The following is a 22667-nucleotide window of genomic DNA, read 5'->3' as shown; positions in this document are numbered from 1 at the left end:
AAATATCCAAATCTTTGATGATTCCTAGGAGCACCATCAAATCTATCATAACCAAATGGAAAGAACATGGCACAACAGCAAACCTGCCAAGAGACGGCCGCACATCAAAACTCACGGACCGGGCAAGGAAGCATTAATCAGAGAGGCAGCACAGAGACCTAAGGTAACCCTGGAGGAGCTGCAGAGTTCCACAGCAGAGATTGGAGTATCTGTACATAGGATGACAATAAGCCATACGCTCCATAGAGTTGGGCTTTATGGCAGAGTTGCCAGAAGAAAGGCATTACTTTCAGCAAAAAGCAAAATAGCACGTTTTTAGTTTGCGAAAAGGCATGTGGGAGACTCACAAAATGTATGGAGGAAGGTGCTCTGGTCTGATGAGACTAAAATTGAACTTTTTGGCCATCAAAGAAAACGCTATGTCTAGCGCAAACCCAAAACCTCACATCACCCAAAGAACACCATCCCCACAGTGAAACATGGTGGTGGCAGCATCATACTGTGGGGAAATATTTTTTAGCAGTCAGAACTGGGAAACTGGTCAGAGTTGAGGGAAAGATGGATGGTGCTAAATACAGGGATATTCTTGAGAAAAACCTGTACCACCCTGTACCATTTAAAGCTAAAGCCGCATACACACGAGCGGAAAGTCCGACAGAAAAAGTCCAACGGAAGCTTTTCATTGTATATTCCGATTGTGTGTGTGCCTCATTGGACTTTTTTTTTTTTTCGAAAATTCTGACGGACCTAGAAATAGAACATGTTCTAAATTCCTATCGCGAAATGCGCTCATCTGTATGCTGTCTTGACGGACCAAAAACGATGCATGCTCTAAAGCAAGTACGAGACGGAAGCTATTGGCTACTGGCTATTGAACTTCCTTTTTCTAGTCCCGTCGTACGTGCTGTACGTCACCGCATTCTGGACGGTCGGACTTTGGTTTGACTGTGTGTAGGCACGACCGCTTGAATGGAATTCTGTCGGAGTTACCTTTTGGAGTTTATTCCGATGGCAAAACTGGTCGTGTGTACGCGGCATAAGACGGAGGTTCACCTTCCAGCAAGACAATGACCCCAAACACACTGCTAAATGTGTTGGAATGGCCTAGTCAAAGCCTAGACCTCAATCCAATAAAAATACTATGGTCAGACTTAAAGATTGCTGTTCACAAGCGCAACCATCCAACTTGAAGGAGCTGGAGCAGTTTTGCAAGGAGGAATGGGCTAAAATCCCAGTGATAAGATGTGGCAAGCTCATAGACTTATCCAAAGTGACTTGGAGCTGTGATAGCCGCAAAAGGTGGCTCTACAAAGTATTGACTTTAGGGGGGGTGAATAGTTATGCCCATTGACTTTTTCTGTTATTTTGTCCTATTTGTTTGCATCACAATTAAAAAAAAAAAAATCTTCAAACTTGTGGGCATGTTCTGTAAATTTAAATGATGCAAATCCTCAAACAATCCATGTTAATTCCAGGTTGTTAGGCAACAAAACACGAAAAATGCCAAGGGGGGTGAATACTTTTGCAAGGCACTGTATGTGGTGGCAAGATGGGTGGGTCTTAACGCCATCCCAGTGCACATGTGTCCATGGGAAACAACTCTTCTGTTGTAAGAGTGCACTCGCTTCCCGCTCCCAGCACCGTGACAGAGCTTGTAAAAACCACTCCCAGTCATTTACGATCAGAAGCTTCCGATCATGTGACCAGTGTGGCAGCCACTCATGGAGGTCACATGATCGGGAAGCCTTTATTTCATTACACACCTTCAGCTACAGGGCTGGAGTAAGTATCAAAGGACTACAATGTCTGTCACCACGCCTATGCTCCATTGAGAACTCAAGTCCCTCTGTCTTGGTAGCAGATAGGACTTATAGTTTTTATTTTCATTTACAACTCTGTTAATAAATGACATGACTGTGAGGGTGCACCCACATGCGCAGTCCCTTCAAACTTGGCAGGAGCCTAAATATGAGTGTAACTTGAACCATAGTCAAAGCTGGAACTTGCGTTTACATATTTTAAAATGTGTGTTTGGTAAATAAGACCACCTTTATTAGGATTTAGAAAAATAATTGACATCACATTTTGAGAACCATTCAATCAGAAATTAACCCCTTCATGTAAACCTTTTTTTGACATTTGTTGCTAAGTTAAAATACATATTTTTTACTAGAGAATTACTTAGAACCCCCAAACAGTATGTGTAGTGTGTGTGTGTGTGTGTGTATATATATGTGTGTATATATATATATATAACAGAGTCCCTAGAGAATAAAATGGCGATCATTGTCACACTGTATTTGCGCATCGATCAAATGCAATTTTTTGGGAAGAAATACACTTTCACAATGCAAAGGACAAAAAAGTAAACTTAGCCCAATTTTTTTGTGCAATGTGAAAGATGATGTTATGCCAGATAAATAGATACCTAACATGTCATGCTTAAAAATTGCATACACTCGTGGAATGGCGACAAACTACGTAACTTAAAAATCATAGGGGAAGCTTTTAAAAATTTCTACAGGTTACCAGTTTAGAGTTGCAGAGGAGGTCTTGTGCTAGAATTAATGCTCTCATTCTCAGTCACGGTGATACCTCATGTGTGGTTTGAACCTTGTTTACATTTGCAGGCGTGACTTGCGTATGCGTTCGCTTCTGCGCACGAGCATAGAGGGATATAGGGGACTTCACTTTTTTTTTTTTTCCTTATTTATTAATTTTTTTTACACTGTACACTTTTTTTTTTTTTTTCTGATCACTTTTATTGCTGTCCCCAAATCCCTCCTTTGAACTGAAAAGCATTGAAAACACCAAGTTTGGCATTTTTGAGTTCTATACATTTTTAAAAATTTGGCCCCATTAAGTCTTCTATAAACCAGAAGTGATGTCATGACATCGCTTCCAGGTTATTAGATTCGAGACCCAATCGAAGCCGTTTCTGGCTTCGTTGGGATCTCCGGCCAGCTGGCAGACGTGCCAACTAGTCGCTCGGGTCTCCAGGTGGGACGGGAGAGCCTGGGAAAGCGGCGGAAGGGAAGTCCTCTCCCGCTGCTTGGGATAACAGCCGAGTGGCTTCTTAGCCAAATTGGTTGTCATCACAAGAAAGCCGACCGTCTGCTCTAAAAACGGTATCGGGGTAATGTGTGCAGTTGCATGCATCACCACGGTGCAACCCCTTCAAGCCGAAGCCGCATATTTGCATTACGTCTGCGTTAAATAGGTTAAATTCCTAGGATTTACAAGCTTTTCACAACTGTTTGTGTGCACCATTGCTCAAGACTGTGCCCAGGCTATTGCTATAGTCACCATACCCATATGATTGATAACAAATAAACCTACTGCTTCTGCCACTATAAATTATGCAGTGAACATAGAGGGAAAGTCAGTAGTTTCTAAGGGACACCATACACCTGGTTTAGGGTGGTTGTAACTTTAAAAATGACCATTAAAAATTGCAGGTCCTAGATTTTATGCGTTATAAAATCTCCATAATGCTTCAGTATAAATGATACTTTGATTTTGTACATCTGTACATCAAAAACAATGCTGCTCTGCTTATAGGATAGGTCATTATACTTGAAAATAGTTAATGTTATGTTAATCCCATAGCAAAGACTGCGAAGCATAAATGGACAAACTACTGATTTTTTTTTCACTCTGCCAAATGCATTAGGAAGTCTATTGCAGACTCTTGAATAAAACATGGATAACCTAATGCTTATTTTTCTTTTCCATGGACAGGGCTGTCAGAGGAATTTTAAAAAGAAACAAAGAAATCCACCTTGCCAGTGTTTATACAGAATTCCCTTACCTTATACTAGTACAGTTTAAAAATACTTATTCTGGATTATGCAGTCCTCATTAATGTTACCAATTCAGTGTGTTCTATTCACATAGCAATACTGTGCCAAGATGGCAAAGCGAATTTCAAATCTATTTAACTGTGAACTTTGCTGACTGAATGCCACCACTTGTGGAACAGAACAGCTTGGAGATTAGCTTTGCAGGATTCAAGCACGGCATTCTATACTGATTCAAGCCTTTATGCTGTAAAAGAGACATGAGCGAGCAAGCAAACTTATACAATTATAATAACATTTGTCATGCGCATAGTTAGCTTACTGCTCAAACTACAGCTCCTTAATTTTTACACTTTTGACTTCATTTTCTGAAGCTATTTACTTTGTAAAAGTAATATTTTAAAAGCATCTGAGATAAAAACAATATTCATACAAAGTGAAACCAATCTTTAAATGGCTACAGTTTTTTTTTTTACAAATATTAATCTAGTAATGAACACTTAAGCCTGGTACACACTAGCAGTCTTTCTTTCGTTCAACCCAGGGGGCTGAAAGGAAAAAAAAACTTGAAGAGCTCGGGAGAAGTCCCTATACTAGCTATCCGATGTTAGTACAGGGATCTCCCCACATAGCTATTATGTTCTGACAGAGTGATGGCCCCCCCGTCAGAACTCACTGGTGAAGGCTCTCAGCCATTGGCTGAGCGCACTGGTCGTATACCAATCTGCAGACCATTTTTCGGTCATGCCCCTTCGATATAAGCCAGACATTAGGCCGGCTTCTGTCAGACCGGCTGCTGTACGTGGCTTTAAATAGACTAAAAACTTTGCTCTGGGCAGATCCATAAACAATAATGGAGTTAGCCTTTTATTTCAACAAAAATAATTTCTACAAGCAAGTTAGTGTAAATGTCTAAATCTGTCTCAACACCAACCTCTTGTAATCTCTAATATAGCAGTTCACAGGTGGAGGGAGGGCCAGCATCTGGAGTCAATCAGGCTTCACTGCAGTGCGCATGTGCTGAAAGTGAACATGCTAACAAAAGGAGAAAGGAAAGCACTTGTAGACCTTGTAAACTTTAAAGTCAACCTATACACCAGGGATATGCAATTAGCGGACCTCCAGCTCTTGCAAAACTACAAGTCCCATCATGCCTCTGCCTCTGGGTGTCATGCTTGTGGCTGTCAGTCTTGCTTTGGCTCATGGGACTTGTAGTTCTGCAACAGCTGGAGGTCCGCTAGTTGCATATACCTGCTATACAGTCTTGCTAAGGTAAAAGTAAAAGGGGAGCTTTAAAGTAGTTGTAAAGGCAAAAGGTTTTATACCTAATGTAGTCTCTGAATTAAGTTACAAAAAAAAAGCCAATGTTCAGCTCCCCACCCCTGTCCCCCCTTTAATCCCCCCTAAATACTTACCTGAGCCCGATCTTGATCCAGCTCAGTCCCCGAGAGCAGCGATTCTCTCCTCTCTGTTCACTGGACACTGCTGTCAATCACAGCCTGTGAGGAGAGAGCTGGGGGGGCGTGGCTCAAACCCCTTTGTGTCAACTTGTGTGCATGTTATCAGGCCAAAATCACCAGGGTATGTAAACTTTTGATCAGGGTCATTTGGGTAGTTTCAGTTGTCATTATGATTTAAAAAAAAGTAAACAGTTGATTGGTAATAAATGGCTTCAGCCAAACACTAACCATCAGTGAAAGAAAAGTTTTTGTGTTATCATTCGTATTCTCTGAAAAATGGAAAAGAAATCATAAATTCTGCCAGGGTATGTAAGCTTATGAGCAGAACTGTGTATGTATGTATGTATATGTTATATTTCAATGCTAATACATTTAGTTGTTTACTATGTGTTCTTTCATTAAAAATGTCTCTTTTGTATGACTCGGGTCTGTTGATACCTTGTGCAGACGTCAGTATGCTTAAATAGCACATTGCGTGTAAATATACACAAAGAATATCCCATTTATTATTGTGACTTCTTGGCCTCTAGTGTTCTCTAGATGCTATGTAACTTTTTTACATAGTGTTTTTATTTATATTTTGTTTTCGGCTTATTCGGCTTATTTTTTTATTGCATCTTATAGGGTGTGACATACTGTGGTGAAAGTTCAGCTAGCAATTTAACAATGGCAAATGTGCCTTGGCATGAAGAAGTCGTTCACTTTGTACAAGAGATGACAGACCTGCTTCCAGATTATGAAGTTTCGTGTGAACATGAGCATTCAAACTGTATGCTGATTTCTCATAAAAAGGTAATATTTACGTTTTTAGTGTTTCGGCTACCTTTTTTCTCTCGCTATTAGATTGTATGTTGTAAATATGGTTTTAATTTTTTTTTTTTTTTGGCGATGTATTCTTCCCCCTCAATTCTATTTCTATTAGAACCTGTCAGGAGAGAAATATGGGATCTGCCATTATTAACTTGTTTTTGTAGTTGCACTAAACGATGAATCAAAAGTAACAATAACCATCCTATTGCATGCAACTTCAACGGGAAGTAATAGCAGTTCTAATATTTTCCTCCTGTTGGGTTCATTTAAAAATTGGTGTAAACAAAAACAGCAGAGGGCAAAGGGCAACCAGCATTGCCTGCAGGATTGCTGCAACTCCTCTTTGCCCTACTTTTGAATTGCTATACCTTTTTACTGCACTGTCTTGCTGTGTGAAACTAGCCATCTTGGTAGAGGAAGAAACCGTGGTGATTACATCAGCTGAAGAGCTGAAATAGAAAGGTAATTTGTAATATAAAATTGTAAATGCAAAATGGTTTGTGTGGCCAATTTATATTTTTTGTAATGAATGCGGAGTCTTTCTTTTAAGTGGGACATATGTGTTTTCCACCAAAGCAATAAACCCTTTTCCTTCCCCTTGAAATTGTCTAAATGTCTGTTCTGTAAAAAGGTGTTCTAGATCCCTGGTGCTCAAAATGTGGCCCACAGACTTTCTGGCACATGGTAATGAAAAATTTCTGTTCCCACTTTGCAGCACAGTAAATGCTTGTCCTGATAACAACCAAGTGCATACCCAGTAAATTTAAACAGTACTTGTACCTGGGGGGGTTAGAAGCATGACCTCTTCTCCCGAGAGGATCTAGTGGATGAATTGAACCATGTTATTGCACGGCATTGATATATCGAACACTTCAAAGAAAATTCATACAATTTGAAATTTACATTCATTTACCATCTACAACTTATTTCGTTCTTCGATGTCTAAGAATTTTTGAAGGGACTAAGGTAAGACGATTCTTTAAAAAGCCTTCAATAGAGTCAAGTTACCAGACAGGTCCTCTTTAATTTTCAAAACTCTTAGGAAAACAAGTTCCCAATACACGCATAATTACCAGATACTCCAGACCTCATAAGACAGTCGCATGGATGGTGCTGACCAATCAGACTCGGTCTGGTCTGTACTGGAAGCTCTGGACGGAGAGGAGAGATAGCAGTGGAGATTTTTAATCCACAGACCGTTGAAGTGGGTTGCTGGAGGCTTGCCAGCTCAGGATCACGGGAGGATAGTACAGGGACCTGGGGGGGGGGGGGGTAGGGAGGGGATCCGGTGTTGGGTCACCTTTTAGTTTTTCTGCAAAAATGAACTTACATTTTAAGCACATTGTGTTTGTATATTGTTGGGACTTGAGGAACAAAGAACATTTTATGACAAATTACTGCAGAAAACCAGTTAATTCCAAGGGGTTCACATACTTTTTTAAAGTGTATAAAAGAACCGCGCTAAACACAAACCATAATCAAAATAATTGAAAAATATATAAAGTGATCAGAAAATGCTAAACTCATATAGCAATATAATGTGAAAAAATTAAAAAATGCGCAATGAACCACATAAGGATACTAAATTATTAAGGCAAAAAATATGAAAATTAATTAATAAATATAGAAACTAATTAGTAAAAAATTGTTGTATAAAGATAAGGAAAACAAAAAACACAGTCCGTGAAAATAAAATGACTTCCGTTATCAACAGTCCTATTTAGATTTTCTTCCACCCAAAGTGACTGAAGACTTTAAAGACATCTTTGTGAAAAAAATCCACCACCTATAAAGGTATATGATTACCAGAGGTAAGCTGTAATAAAGCCTTATGCCAGAGATCCACTCATTAGGGACATCACCATCTGTCTCTGCATGGAGGGGAGATCACCCGGGATTCATCAGTAGTGATTGGCTCGGTAATGGAGACAAGGGTACATGTAAACAGGCATGTGGATAACAATTTGAAGGTGCCAGATATCCCGGGAGTGGTGTCCAATCACTTAATTCAGTGGTGGTTTCCTTAGCACGACAGGCTGCACTGCTGGATGGTCAATGTTTCCTGCTGCTGGAACGCACTGCTCGTAATCGGGGGAACGGGGTCACTTCTGGGTATGTGCAGAGATAGGCAGGCGACGCGTTTGCAGAGCCACGCTCCTTACTTAGGCCTAAGTAAGGAGCGTGGCTCCGCAAACGCGTCGCCTGCCTATCTCTGCACATACCCAGAAGTGACCCCGTTCCCCCGATTACGAGCAGTGCGTTCCAGCAGCAGGAAACATTGACCATCCAGCAGTGCAGCCTGTCGTGCTAAGGAAACCACCACTGAATTAAGTGATTGGACACCACTCCCGGGATATCTGGCACCTTCAAATTGTTATCCACATGCCTGTTTACATGTACCCTTGTCTCCATTACCGAGCCAATCACTACTGATGAATCCCGGGTGATCTCCCCTCCATGCAGAGACAGATGGTGATGTCCCTAATGAGTGGATCTCTGGCATAAGGCTTTATTACAGCTTACCTCTGGTAATCATATACCTTTATAGGTGGTGGATTTTTTTCACAAAGATGTCTTTAAAGTCTTCAGTCACTTTGGGTGGAAGAAAATCTAAATAGGACTGTTGATAACGGAAGTCATTTTATTTTCACGGACTGTGTTTTTTGTTTTCCTTATCTTTATACAACAATTTTTTACTAATTAGTTTCTATATTTATTAATTCATTTTCATATTTTTTGCCTTAATAATTTAGTATCCTTATGTGGTTCATTGCGCATTTTTTTATTTTTTCACATTATATTGCTATATGAGTTTAGCATTTTCTGATCACTTTATATATTTTTCAATTATTTTGATTATGGTTTGTGTTTAGCGCGGTTCTTTTATACACTTTATCCATTTTGTTCTACACCTAAGAATTAGAACTGCAGCTTGGAGTTAGAGGGAAGCGCAGTAATTTTATAATATTTTCACATACTTTTTTGCCACTGTATGTGTTGCATAAAAAAAATACACAAACTTACTGATTATAATGTCTCTACAGAGTTGCATTTTGCTTGTTTTCAGTCCCCTAATTAAAAATGGCCAAAAATATGGTTGTCAAGAAGTCTGATCATCAGTGCCCTGATTACAGTAAAGTGCCAGCAGTCAGTGCCCATTAGTGATGCCAGTCAGTGGTGGCTATCAGTGCTGCCCATCAGTGCTGCCTATTCATGCCACCTAACAGTGCCCATCAGTGCCACTCATCAGTGTCGCATATCAGTGCCCATAAGTGTGGCATATTGGTGCCTCCTCGTCAGTGCCACTCAGTCAGTGCCCATTAAAGCCACCTCATCAGTGCCGTCTCATCAGCGCACATTAATGCCGGAGAAAAATTACTTATTGAAAAATTTACTGACAAACTAAAACTTTTTTTTTTGTAAAAAATAAACCCAGTAGTGATTAAATACCACCAAAAGAAAGCTCTATTTGTGTGAAGAATATGATAAAAATTTCACATGGTCACAGTGTAACATAACCACGCAATTGTCATTCAAAGTGTGACAGCGCTGAAAGCTGAAAATTTGCCTTGGTAGGAAGGGGGTGAAATTGCCCTGTAGGCAAGTGGTTAACAAGTATTTTGGGGTTTTATTTTTTTACTTTAAAAATACACACAGGTTCACTTTAACCACTTCCGGACCTGCTCAGGACGATATGCTTCGGCACTTTGAAGAGGGATATCGTTGTTATGGCAGCAGCTAGCTACCATAACCCTGATATAACACTTCTTCCGTGAGCGGTCTGGTTTCAAATAAAAGTGGTCTCTGCTGCGGATTCGCTGCAAGATACTTTTATCGGTGGCGGGAGAGGGGCCCCCTTCCCGCCGCGCTCCGGTGCCCTCCGCCACTTACCGGAGTCGCTGGCAGTGGTGGAGGCGATCTGATCCTTTTTCCTGCTTGACATGGAGCGGAGTGAGGGGAAGATGGCCCCCACCCAGCTCCATACCATTGCAGGGTAGAAGCGACGTCAGAAAGTTACTTCCGCCTATAGCTCTTAAAGGCACATTACTTTTAATTTTTTTTTTTTTTTTGCATTTTAGTGTAAATATGAGATCTGAGGTCTTTTGACCCTGGATCTCATATTTAAGAGGTCCTGTCATGCTTTTTTTTTTCTATTACATGGGATGTTTACATTCTTCCTAATAGGAACAAAAGTAACAAACTTTTTTTTTAAAGAACAGTGTAAAAACTAAGAAGTAAAATAAATAAGGAAAAAAATAATTTTTAATGTGCCCCGTCCCGCCGAGCTCGCGTGTAGAAGCAAACGCATACGTGAGTAGCTCCCGCATATGAAAACGGTGTTCAAAACCACACATGTGAGGTATTGCCCGCGAACGTTAGAGCGAAAGCAATAATTTTAGCACTAGACCTCTAACTCAAAACATTACATTCAAGATTAATCACTGCGCTAACATTAATAAAGGAGCTGGCATAAGTTGTATGGTAACAATAAAAAGCATAAAGGATGAATGTATGCAGCGCTAAAAACATAAAATTAGTTCTTGTTCAGGGAAACAGCTGGAACCACCCACAGTGTAGACAGAGACACAATAAGGTGAGCATGAAATTGCCCTCCACCGAACATCAACACACTGGGCCTCTTACCAAAGAAAATGGACCACTGAGTTACAGGTGGTCAAACAAGCATGATATATCCACAGCGCCACAGAACCACATCAATTGGATCATTGTAGGCTGGATCTTGTAGTCTCACCAAATGGAAATTCATAGGTACATGTATGAAATACAAAAAGGCAACTCCTCATGGTGTAGTATGTAAAACCAGGGTGAATTTATTTCATAAAAAAACAGTCAGGGTAATTACATTTCGTTAGATAAAAGCAGGATGGCAGAAGCTACAATCTGTCATGGATATCAATTGTTTCCGAGCACAAAGATGGCCCCGGTCGGCTTTTTACAGCGTCGTGACGTCAGCTCCACCCTACGCGGCGTATCATCTAATGGGAACGTCGTCAGGGGCGTGGTCATAGCTTGTCATATCCTCTTTATATAGGAGAGAGGGCGAGATAGAAATGTCCCTTCCCCCTGCACTCCAAGCCTCTTTCATCCGTCGGAAGCAGAACCACATCATAACCAGATGTTTACACTACAGCTAAGACATACATGATTGAACATACCCATGACGGCCATGTTTAGGGAGACCAGACAAGGAACATTATACAGTATACCAATCTGGTTTCTGAGAGAGGATAAGGAGAAAGAACCAGGCCAATTTGGAAACTGAGATGATGAATATAAACAATTGAAGTAATCAAAACAACCAAAAAATAGAAAAAAATAATAATTCCACAAATGTGGAACGTTTTTTTAATTTTTTCAAATTATTATTTTTTTTTATTGCATTTTAATGTAAATATGAGATCTGAGGTCTTTTTGAGTCCTGTCATGCTTTTTTTCTATTACAAGGGATGTTTACTTTTTTTTTTTTTTTTTTTAAAGAACAGTGTAAAAATAAAAAGTAAAATAAATAAATAAAAATTTAACACGTCCCGTCATGCTGAGCTCACGTGCAGAAGCAAACGCATACGTGCGTAGCGCCCGCATATGAAAACTGTGTTCAAACCACACATGTGAGGTATCGCTATGATCGTTAGAGTGAGAGCAATGATTTCAGCACTAGACCTCCTCTGTAACTCAAAACATGCAACCTGTAGAATTTTTTTAAATTTTTTTAAACATCGCCTATGGAGATTAAGGGTAAAAGTTTGTCGCCATTCCACTAGCGGGTGCAATTTTGAAGTGTGACATGTTGGGTATCAATTTACTCGGCGTAACATCATCTTTCACAATATAAAAAAATCGGGCTAACTTTACTGTTGTCTTATTTTTTAATTTTAAAAATTGTGTATTTTTTCCAAAAATAGTGCACTTGTAAGACCGCTGTGCAAATAGGGTGTGATAAAGTATTGCAACAACCGCCATTTTATTCTCTAGGGTGTTAGAAAATAAAATATATAATGTTTGGGGGTTCTAGGTAATTTTCTAGAAAAAAAAAAGCTGATTTTAACTTGTAATCCCTAAATCTCAGAAAGAGGCTTGGTCCTTAAGTGGTTAAGCTGCATGCATGTTTCTGTAAGTAAATATCTTAAAAGCTGAATTTTTGGATCCCAGGTAGTTCTTGTCAAATGTATCAACCTCCGATAACATGCAGTTGGAGTTCTTGCTGTTAAAGTTATTGGAAGTAATTAAATGTGTTTTTCTGTAAAACAAGCCTCCATTGATGCAAAGCAGCCACCTGATGATGCATTTTCTGCTGGTATGGGAATGAGTGCACTGGTGAGTCACCATAAGCTCATGTTTGATGGCCAGCATTGCTATACATAGCAGCATTTTACTATTAAGTGTTGTTGGGTTTATAGGCATAGAGCTTGCAGTGGTACAAGCAGAAATCCGAACAGTCACAATTTAGCTGCTAAAACAGCTCCATTTGTATTACATTTGACCAGCCCTTTGCACTACATTTTATTACCTAGATTGCGCTGTACCAATATCTGTCTGCTTAGTAATTAAAGAGGTTGTAAAGGCTGAAGGCTTTTTTACCTTCATGCATTCTCTCGATCCAGCGATATCCAGGAGAGCCTTGCCTCTTTGGAGACTTGCACTCCTGATTGGCTTTTGGCAGCAGCGGGAGCCATTGGCTGTCAATCACAGCCAGTGAGCCAATCGGGAGACTGATGGGGAGGGGCTGAGCCATGGCTCCATGTGTGAATGGACACAGAGCCGCGGGTCAAGCACGTGCCTGCTTGGGTGCTCCCATAGCAAGCTGCTTGCTGTAAGGGCACCCAGCAGGAGGAAGGAGCCAGAAGCGTTGGCGGGGGCCCCGAGGAGAGGAGGATCCGGGCTGCTCTGTGAAAAACCTCTGCACGGAGCAGGTAAATATAACATGTTTGTTATTTTAACAAAGAAAAAAATAAGACTTTAGCATCGCTTTAGGAGTGTTTTTTTGTTTTTTGTTTGTTTTAATTAAATTTACCAGCATAAAGCACTTCAACAAACAGGCCAGTGTGAATATTTGTCATTATTGATATCACTACTGCCTGAGCATCATAAAGCACTTCAAAGAAGCCACTGCACATTACTGCTGTCCTACACAGGACATGAACTTGCCTTCTAGGACTACTTTGGAATCCAGGAGATAAAATCACAGTGCACTCAATGGTAATGTCCATATGATTTTTAATCTCTCTTGGTCCAGGTCATATTTAGAACTCCTGGTTAGTATTAAAGAGGAAGTAAACCCTGATGTATTTTACTTCCTCTTTATTTCCCTGCAAAGGTAAAGCATAATGGGCTACTATGCATCGCATAGTAGCCCATTATGTGTCGCTTACCTGAAACTGAAACCTGCGATGTCACTGCTGTCCCCACTAGAAACTCCAGCTATGACTGGCTGGGGTCGCGTGACGTCACTCCCGCGCATTTGCACGGGAGCCACCAGTCACGGCATGACCCCTTTAGAAATGGCACAATCTGCCCTTTCTAAAGTGTGCATGCGCCGTAGACATCGGCGCATGGCTTTACTGTAAATATCTCCTAAACCGTGGCGGTTCAGGAGATATTTCCAGCACCTACAGGTAAGCCTTAATATAGGCTTACCTGTAGGTAAAAGTGGTTGTACAGGGTGTACACATGTGGATTTCAACATTAGTTGGAAACTTCTTCCACAAAACCCCAACCCAAAAATAAAGTGCTTGTGCAATAAAGTCTACAATTTTATATATTACAAAAAAGTTCCATGCGAATGTGAAAAAAAAACTTCTGTGGGTCCACTGCAATCTATTAACCCCAACTTCTGTGTACTGTCACCCAGAGAGGAGCGCACATAATCTCTAGGATAGACCTCTTCGTGCTTTTGAGGTCAAATGTACTTTATTTGCCTCTTGGCAGCTACTTCTCTCCAAAACAACGCAGCAACCTTCATACTAGAACAGCAATCAGTTGCTCTGTCTTAGCCAAGTAGCGGTCCCTTGTATAAAAATAAAAAACAAAACCCCCTCTCTAGTGTATTACCAGGATAATCTGCGTGGCTTCATTATAAGGTATTGTACTTACAGCAGGAACAAAGTATCTTGCAGTATGAAACAATATGCCACTACCATGTGCACAGACACATGTAGTATGAGCGCAGAGGTACACATACATAATGTGTTACCCATAAAGAAAAAAGTTAAGTGCCCAAGACATTAATAAAAATATTTTAAAGCCTAAAATATTTGAACCTGCCTAATGTGCATTCTGCAAGGTTATTTAGTTTTCTTGCTCCATTACCAAACAATTTTTATTTGCACAGCTGTTGACTTAATTTGTCCATTAATTACATGCATAATTGAAATGATTGACAGCTTGTTTGGATCTTTTTTTGTTTTCAGCCTAAGAAAACAGTCAGTCACAAATGAAATGGGGCCAAGTTGCTTTAAAGGAGACCCTAGTACAACTTATTTTTGTTACACTGACACATTACTTAGAATGCATAAATGTAATATTTCCAGATATTTTTTACCCCTCAAAGAGATCAGTGCTCTCCCTTGAGAATGCATTAATCTGCTTTTCTTTCCATAGGGATGGCGCCATATTTTTTGATGCATCATCCAGGGTCAGTATCTACTTCTTAGACCAAGATTCTGGCTCAGAGATTACATTCATTTAAAAAAGAAGTATGAGCTTTAGGGGAAAAAAATATATACTTACCTAGTTGGATGCAGCATCGGTCCCTGTCAGCTCTGCAGTGAGTACTGAGTGATAAAACACTGCTGATCAGTTCTGATCTGTTCTCCCCTCCGCTCTGAGCAGAGAGCTGTGACGGTCAGTCAGCAGCTCTCTGCTCTCCCCCCTGGACTCAATGGAGCACCAGCTGTGGATGGGGTGGGAGGGGCTGGCTCAGGCTCTCTGTGGATCACTGAGAGGCTGAGCCAAGTGCCGATCCAGGCTTCTTGGAATCTGACCATATGGTCAGGATCTTTCCAGAGCCTGGACTGGCTCTAAAGCGGGTTGATAGCTGATCACAGAAGTTCAGAACGAACTGTACTCCTGTGATTAACAGGAGAAGTATAACCAAAAATGTGGTTGGGCGGGTGTTAGCACTTCAATCATCCCGACACCATGGTTGTACGGTGTCAAGTTGATGGAAGTGCATATTTGTATTATTGCATTGTTTATTATATAATGAAATGCTTCAACTCACCATAATGCAGAATCGGGGGGAGCCCTAAGCTTGTCACCAGATGCAGCGTGTTACTTGCCACCGTAGCCTGTCACCAGATGCAGCATGTCACTTGCCACCGTAGCCTGTCACCAGATGCAGCGTGTCACTTGCTGCCGTAGCCTAGCCTGTCACCAGATGCAGCGTGTCACTTGCTGCCGTAGCCTAGCCTGTCACCAGATGCAGCGTGTCACTTGCTGCCATAGCCTAGCCTGTCACCAGATGCAGCGTGCCACTTGCTGCCGTAGCCTAGCCTGTCACCAGATGCAGCGTGCCACTTGCTGCCGTAGCCTAGCCTGTCACCAGATGCAGCGTGTCACTTGCCACCGTAGCCTGTCACCAGATGCAGTGTGTCCCTTTTTAAGATATTAAGGCCAGTTTGAATGAGTTTTCTGACAGCAGTGAAAGAACTTAGTTGCAGCCTCTCCCCAGTGTTACCGGCATTCAGGAATGGGAAATCCACCACATGTGCAGGAATTATCAACAGGACTCTAGCCTAGGGATAAGTAAGAAGGCAGACCCAGCAGCAGTGATGCGAGGCGGGCACTTAGAGGCAATGTCACCTCTCTGCTCGGCCGCCACAGCTCCTTCAGTGCAGCCTGTGGGGCCCATCTGGAAACGGGGCATGGACCGGCACCGGTCCACGGCCTGGAGGTTAGGGACCCCTGGTATAACAGTTGTCAGCAGGAGAGAAAGTGAGAGGACTAGATAGCAAGTTCTTATCCTTCCCCACTTTATCTAAAACTAGAAAACGTTTTTGGCATAACATACAGTTTAAGGACCTCTTCTGTTTTTTTGAAACATTATACTGTTGCCGTATATTGTGATATGTCAGAAATTCAATTATGCAGATTTGTAAGGGGGGGGGGGTCTTTGGCAGCTAGTCATATTCAGCTTTCTCATGTTTCACCTTGAGCCAAGTCTTACTTCACTGCCATTGCAGTAAAGTCAGGAGTCCCTACCGTAATACTTGTTTTGAAATAGGGATTTCATATAATGAAACAAAAGGGTCAGTGTGACTGCTAGGCCACTAACATTTTCATGAGCAGTGATCAGCAATGACAGTCTTCATTTTTCTCCCATTACTTTCTGCGATAAATATATCCTTTTTAAGGTTCTGCAGTGTGAAGGTTTTCTGTCAATCTCCTTCCCTTGCTGTTTGGACTGTTGCCTGTCAGAATTTAGTGTCAATGGAATACACATTGGGGTTGGTTTACTAAAGGCATATAGACTGTGCACTTTGCAAGTGCAATGAGGTGAAGCTTTGCAAAGAATACCTAGTCATGCAAGGGAAAAAAAAATGTGCAGGTGTATTCAGATATTATGGTAGATGGTAAACATTATAAATGCAAGTCTTTACCATACATGCATGCGATCCATGATACTCAAACACAAATCTTATTACACTGCAGTGCAATAGTAATACCAAATTGATGCTGTTCTTCTTTTTTTTTTTTTCTCTCTCTACTCCTGTGTGTATAAGCATAATGTTGTGACGAAGAGGGGTTTATATCGTTATTAAGCTAAGACTTGGATGTTCTCTATTGTATATACAATATGCTAGAATAGAGCGTCTTGCTACCAAAATAACAATCTTTCCTTCTGGTGGTATCTAAGGTTTGATATATTAACATTTTAATATTTCTCTAATTTCAAATTAAACTTATGGAATTTTATAGTAAAACCCTAGAGCGATCACAGGAAAACATTGCTTTTATATGCATTGCAGGCCAAGGTCACCTGTGTTAAACATATGTCAGATGTTTTTAAAGGGAATTGCTTTAGCTTTTAAAATGGTATTTTAAACAAAGATCTCAATCAAATGGTGTTAATGTTTACAACCTCATGAAAAAAAATGTGCCTTTAACTGTATTTATCTTTCTTTAACTGGTTTCCGCCCAGCCTATAGCAGGATGACACCGACTGGAACCTCTTATCGATCCAGGTGGACGTCATGTGACTTCCTCTCAGAACGGGCTACACAGCAGTGCAATCCGTCATCAGCCACGTCCACCAGACACTGCCGATGACTGATCACTGTACTGGTCCATTGCCAGTACCATGTGACTGCTGTAATCAGTCACAGCAGGTCGCAAGACAGTTGTACACAATAGATGGCTTCCTTTTAAGCCATCCATTGTATGCAAATGTGTTGCTAGCTGTGATTGGTCAATATAATCACATGGTACAGATTGGGCCAATCACAGCCCATCTGTACCATGTGATTAGCTCTGGTCAATCATAGCTAATCGCAACAAAACAGACTGAATGAATAGATTTTCATTCAGTAAAATGCTTGCATGTAGCCATTAATATCTTTGCTCTATGCAAACATATTGTGTGTTAGAAAAAAACTATGGTAACATTATATTGCTGTGGTCAAAGTGTGTTTAAAAAAAAAAATCGTTAAAAAAAAGTTAATTTTTTTTGTACTGTCACCAGTCAGTTTCCTTGATCACTGCCACACCCATTATATAATCACGTTGTACTGCACTGGCGACCGTATGTAGTGTAAAAAAACCTCTAACTTCCCTGCAGTCTAAATAATATACACTGATTTGGGTTATTTTCACCAAAGAAATGTAGCAGAATACATTTTGGCCTAAACTCATGAAGAAAGATTATTTGCAAAATTTTATAACAGAAACAAAGAAAAGCGTGTTTTTTTAACTTTCTGTCTTTTTTTATTTAACAAAAAATAAAAAAAACCCAGTGGTGATTAAATACCACCAAAAGTAAGCTCTATTTATGTGAACAAAATGTTAAAGTTGTAACAAATGTTACTAGTGTTGCATGACCGCGTAATTGTCATTCAAAGTGTGATAGTGCTGAAAGCTGAAAATTTACCTGGGCATGAAGGGGGTAAAGTGCCCAGTATTTAAGTGGTCAAATATGTTACCCATTTCTAGATAGGGTTATGAGTAAGCGTAATGATTTGTTATGCTAACTAATTATTCAAATGTATTCAATAATGATGCCTACAGACATCAGAATATTTTTGATTATGAACACCCTGATCAAGGAACATTTGTAAGTCTGTAGGCCCTGACAAACCACAGCAAGACAACTGCTGCCTTAGTGTTCTAAGGGACCAGGTTGGATTTTCTTATCTAGCTGGCCATTGTCTACTTCTTATCAGAATGACCTGATATTAAGCTATATGTGCAAGCACCTCCTAGGTACCTGAACTTCTGGTTGGATGCTATGCCTACTTCACTTCATTTCATATATTGCGGTTTGTTTTATAAACTACTTGAAGATTGGATTTGTTACATAAACATCTCATTGGACTTCACCTAAAGTGAACCTATCGTTATTGTTTTAGTATTACTAAAAAAAAAAAAATTCTTGCCTTGACTGAAAAACATGCTTCCCTGTTTCTATGCTAGGCATATCTTGGTCATATAGTTTTAGGCGACTAATCACTATTGCATACATTAATATATGTGTCAGAAATTTAAGTAAGTATCAAAATGGCTTTCGTGAATGTACATAGATTATGAGCGGTTTTCATAGAAATTAGGCTTTGATACATAAACACATATTCAGAAGACTGTACAAATTAGATTGATTTGATCTTTCATATCTAGCTTGTACCTACAAACATTAAAGTGGCTCTAAGCACTGGTTTAAAATAAAAATAAAGATATTCAAGTATAAATTAAAAATGCAAATATGTATCTATTGCTCCCAGCCTCCTCCAAACCTGATGTTTTTCAGATACCTGTTGAAGGGTGGCTATCGTGCTTCATGCTCCCACTGTATGTAGGAATGTAGCCACCCTCTCTTGCTCACTCCAAATATGGACTATGTATTGTGCATAGAGCAGTGCACATGGCCGCACCTAGCATGCACTGCTTGTTCCTGACAAACCAAAGTGAAAAGGAAAGCTCATGCAGGACAGGGGCAGAAAAAAAAGGTTAAACAATTTATTGAAAATAGATTACAGTATCATTAAGCAGAACTATACCCCTTTATCCTTTACAGCTAAAAAAAAAAAAGGCTGCCATAATAGCTTTCGTTTAAGCTGTAGTTACCATGATGCTGCCCGTGTGACCAGTTATGATACCAGCCGTTTGACTGTAACGGCTGTCTTCCATAGCACGGCTTGAATGTATCGATTTTGGAAAACACATTGATGGGTTTAGTTCCACTTTAAGTAGTAAATGTGATTAGAATTAGGATGTTGTTTAGTGTCACTTTAAGAACACTACAGTTATCCTTTTAGGCCTCTGAAATAATTCTGTAAATGTGCTCCCTTCAGGACCCACTATCACAATAGAATAATGCTGGCCATACACTGACTGTTTTGTTTTGTTCAAAACTAACAGATCCCGCAAACCCCCGAAGGAGCAGGATGTAAATTTTTTTTTCTTCAAAGAAGAAATTTCAGATTGTGAATGTGGGTTTCATTAGGGAAAATTTGTACGTATTATAGTTAAATCTGTTTTATACATCTGGGATTCCAAAAGCAGGTCTGGATAAAAATTTGGTGAGCTGTTAAACGAAAGTAGCTGGCTCAATGGCACGTAAGAATGTTCTGACAAGCGATTTTTCTGTGTAAGTTTAAATGATTTGGACCAGTGCACAAAGCAAGGTCCATAAAGACATGGATGAGTGAGTTTGGGGTGGAGGAACTTGACTGGCCTGCACAGAGTAACCTCAACCCAATAGAACACCTTTGGGATGAATTAGAGTGAAGAATGTGAGCCAGGCCTTCTCGTCCACATCGGTGCCTGACCTCACAAATGCCCTTCTAAAACAATGGTCAGACATTCCCATAGACACACCCCTAAACCTTGTGGACAGCCTTCCAAGAAGAGTTGCAGCTACAAAGGGTGGGCCAACTCAATATTGAACCCTGCGGACTAAGACGCCATTAAAGTACATGTGCTTGTAAAGGCAGGCGTCCCAATACTTTTGACAATATAGAGAATATGTGCTCAAACTCAGGAGACTAAAAATGATAGCACTGCAGTACACTGGGGTGATGTGACGTGGCCGCTGCAGCTTACGCATGTATTTGCAAATGTGTGCAAACTAAACTCGTTGGTTTTCGTGTAAACTGTTAGGGTCAATTCAGTGCTCCTTGATGCAAAGGCCAGTAATACAGCCATGACCAAAAATATTGGCACCCCTGAATTTCTGTCAGATAATGCACCACTAGGCCCAGAAAATTGTTGCAATTACAAATGTTTAGGCATTCTTGGGTTTATTTTGTTTGTATTGGTATGACACGAAAAAGTGGAGCAACAAAAAGCCAAATAATTCCACGCAAAACTCCAAAAATGAACTGTACAAAATTCTTGGCACCCTCAATTTAACAATTCGTAGCACACCACTTGGAAAAGATAACTGAAAACAATTGCTTCCTGTAACCATCAATTTGTTTCTTACACCTCTCTACTTTTGCCAACTGTTCCAGGCCTTCCAGAGGGGTTCTTTTTCCCAACTGCTCTTTTGAGATCTCTCCACAGGTGCTCTATGGGATTTAGATCTGGACTCATTGCTGGCCAGTTCAGTACTTTCCAGCGATTTGTCGTAAACCATTTCTGGGTGCTTTTCGATGTGTGCTTTGGGTCATTGTACTGCTGTAAGACCCATGACCCTCTAACAGAGACCCAGCTTTCTGACACTGGGATGGTTTCCACTTGTTTGTACTTTTGGTGAATTGGTGAGGGGTCGCACTAAATATCTTTTCTGTCATTGTGCTGTTGCTGGGTGTGGGCTCACTCCAGGCATACCTGCCCTTAATTTATCCATTATTCTATATGAGCTCACAAAATTATAATGCTGGGACTTCAGTACACTGGGGTGCCGTGATGTGGCCGCTGCAGCTTACGAATGTATTTGCAAATGTATGGAAACTAAACCCCTTGGTTTTAAAGTAAACTGTTTGGGTCAGTTTGGTTTGTTGCTGGCTGGCAAGTGAGCTTGGAATCTTTGTTTTTTTGCCATGTGTTCTGTTAGTTTTGCAACTCTTGTTTAGACCCCAGCCCAGCTTCTGAATTCTATTGTACTTCAGTCACTTGCCCTGAGCTCTGCCTGCTTCATTGTTCTGCCTGAATGTCGCACTTTTCTAACCAAAAACATGTTTATAGGCTAATCTAAAAAATAAATCCTGTTCAGAGAAAATAAGTAAAGCAGCTGGAACATCACTCGATGTAAACTATAATGTATATATATATATATATATATATATATATATATATATATATATATATATATATATATATATATATATAAGTTCAAATAAATCTGTGCAGAAACCAGTGAGAGTCTCAAAGTGATAAATTAATGCCCTTTTCACATGGGCGGATAGAATTTAGCTGCGGATAGATCAAGTTATCTACTGCAGTTAAACTCACACAGTGCTTTCCTATTGCCCCATTCACACACTGCATTTAGCAACAGTTTTGTTACATGGGGTTTGGTGCGGTTAGAAAAAATAAATTTGCAGCTATCTGCACAGAACTGCTGGTAACTGCAGTGTACTATTTCACCTGCAGATAGCAGCGGCAACAAGGAAAGTAAAACAGGAAGCACTTCAGAAATGGCAAGAATGTTCCAACGCAGCCGCATGTAAACGCAGCTAATCGCAATGTACAACTGCAAGTGATCGCTGTGCCTGGATTCTTGGAATTTCAAAATTACAAAACATGCTTTTAACAGCATCAGAACAGCCACCCGTGTGAAAGAGCCCTTGATCTTCATCAACACTCCATCCGATAGCTCTTCGCAAATAGTAACACCACAGTGATCCGCCACCTTATATTCAATTAAATTATGCAATTAAATAGGACTTCAGATGTGATGAAACTCATGATGTGATCACGCACCTCAATTCCAGGAAGTATCCCGTCTGAGTCCCAGGATCAATTTTTGTTAAGCGCTTATACATTTAAACACTGAGACCCCTTTCACACTGAGCCGCATCAGCGGTAAAGTGGCACTATTTTTAGCGCTGCTTTACCATCATTTTAGTGGGGCAGATTTAACCACCCACTAGTGGCCGAAAAGAGATTTAATCCCGCCCCCACAACGCCGCTGCAGCAGCGCTTTACCGGTGGTATGGCGGCGCTGCCCCTTTGTTTTCAATGGGCAGGAGTGGTGCTCCACCGCTGCAAAGAAGCTGCTGGCAGGATTTTTTGTGACGCTCTGCCAGCGCAGCACCCCAGTGTGAAAGCACTCGGGCTTTCACACTGGGTTTGCACCTGAGACTTTTTTCAGGTGCTCTTTTTAGCGATGTAGCGCCTGAAAAATGCCTCATGTGAAAGGGGTCTGAGTAATTCGTGCACTTTTTTCAGGTGCTCTTTTTAGCGATGTAGCGCCTGAAAA

The 22667-nt window shown here is 40.5% G+C and overlaps 1 protein-coding gene across 2 annotated transcripts in view; it reads left to right on the top strand.

The window, feature by feature from the left end:
* The window catches only part of LOC141128049 (S-adenosyl-L-methionine-dependent tRNA 4-demethylwyosine synthase TYW1-like), a 349357-nt gene that overhangs the window by 309702 nt on the left and 16988 nt on the right, over nucleotides 1–22667 (top strand). For both annotated transcript variants that reach the window (XM_073615095.1, XM_073615094.1), the window contains exon 15: nucleotides 5885–6052. In XM_073615095.1, coding sequence (XP_073471196.1) covers nucleotides 5885–6052 — 168 coding nt within the window. The remainder of the gene's footprint in view (nucleotides 1–5884; nucleotides 6053–22667) is intronic.

Source organism: Aquarana catesbeiana, linkage group LG02 (assembly GCF_042186555.1).
Source record: "Aquarana catesbeiana isolate 2022-GZ linkage group LG02, ASM4218655v1, whole genome shotgun sequence".
NCBI lineage: Eukaryota > Metazoa > Chordata > Amphibia > Anura > Ranidae > Aquarana > Aquarana catesbeiana.
Note: the sequence above shows the minus strand (reverse complement) of the source record. Positions and strands in the feature narration are given on the sequence as shown.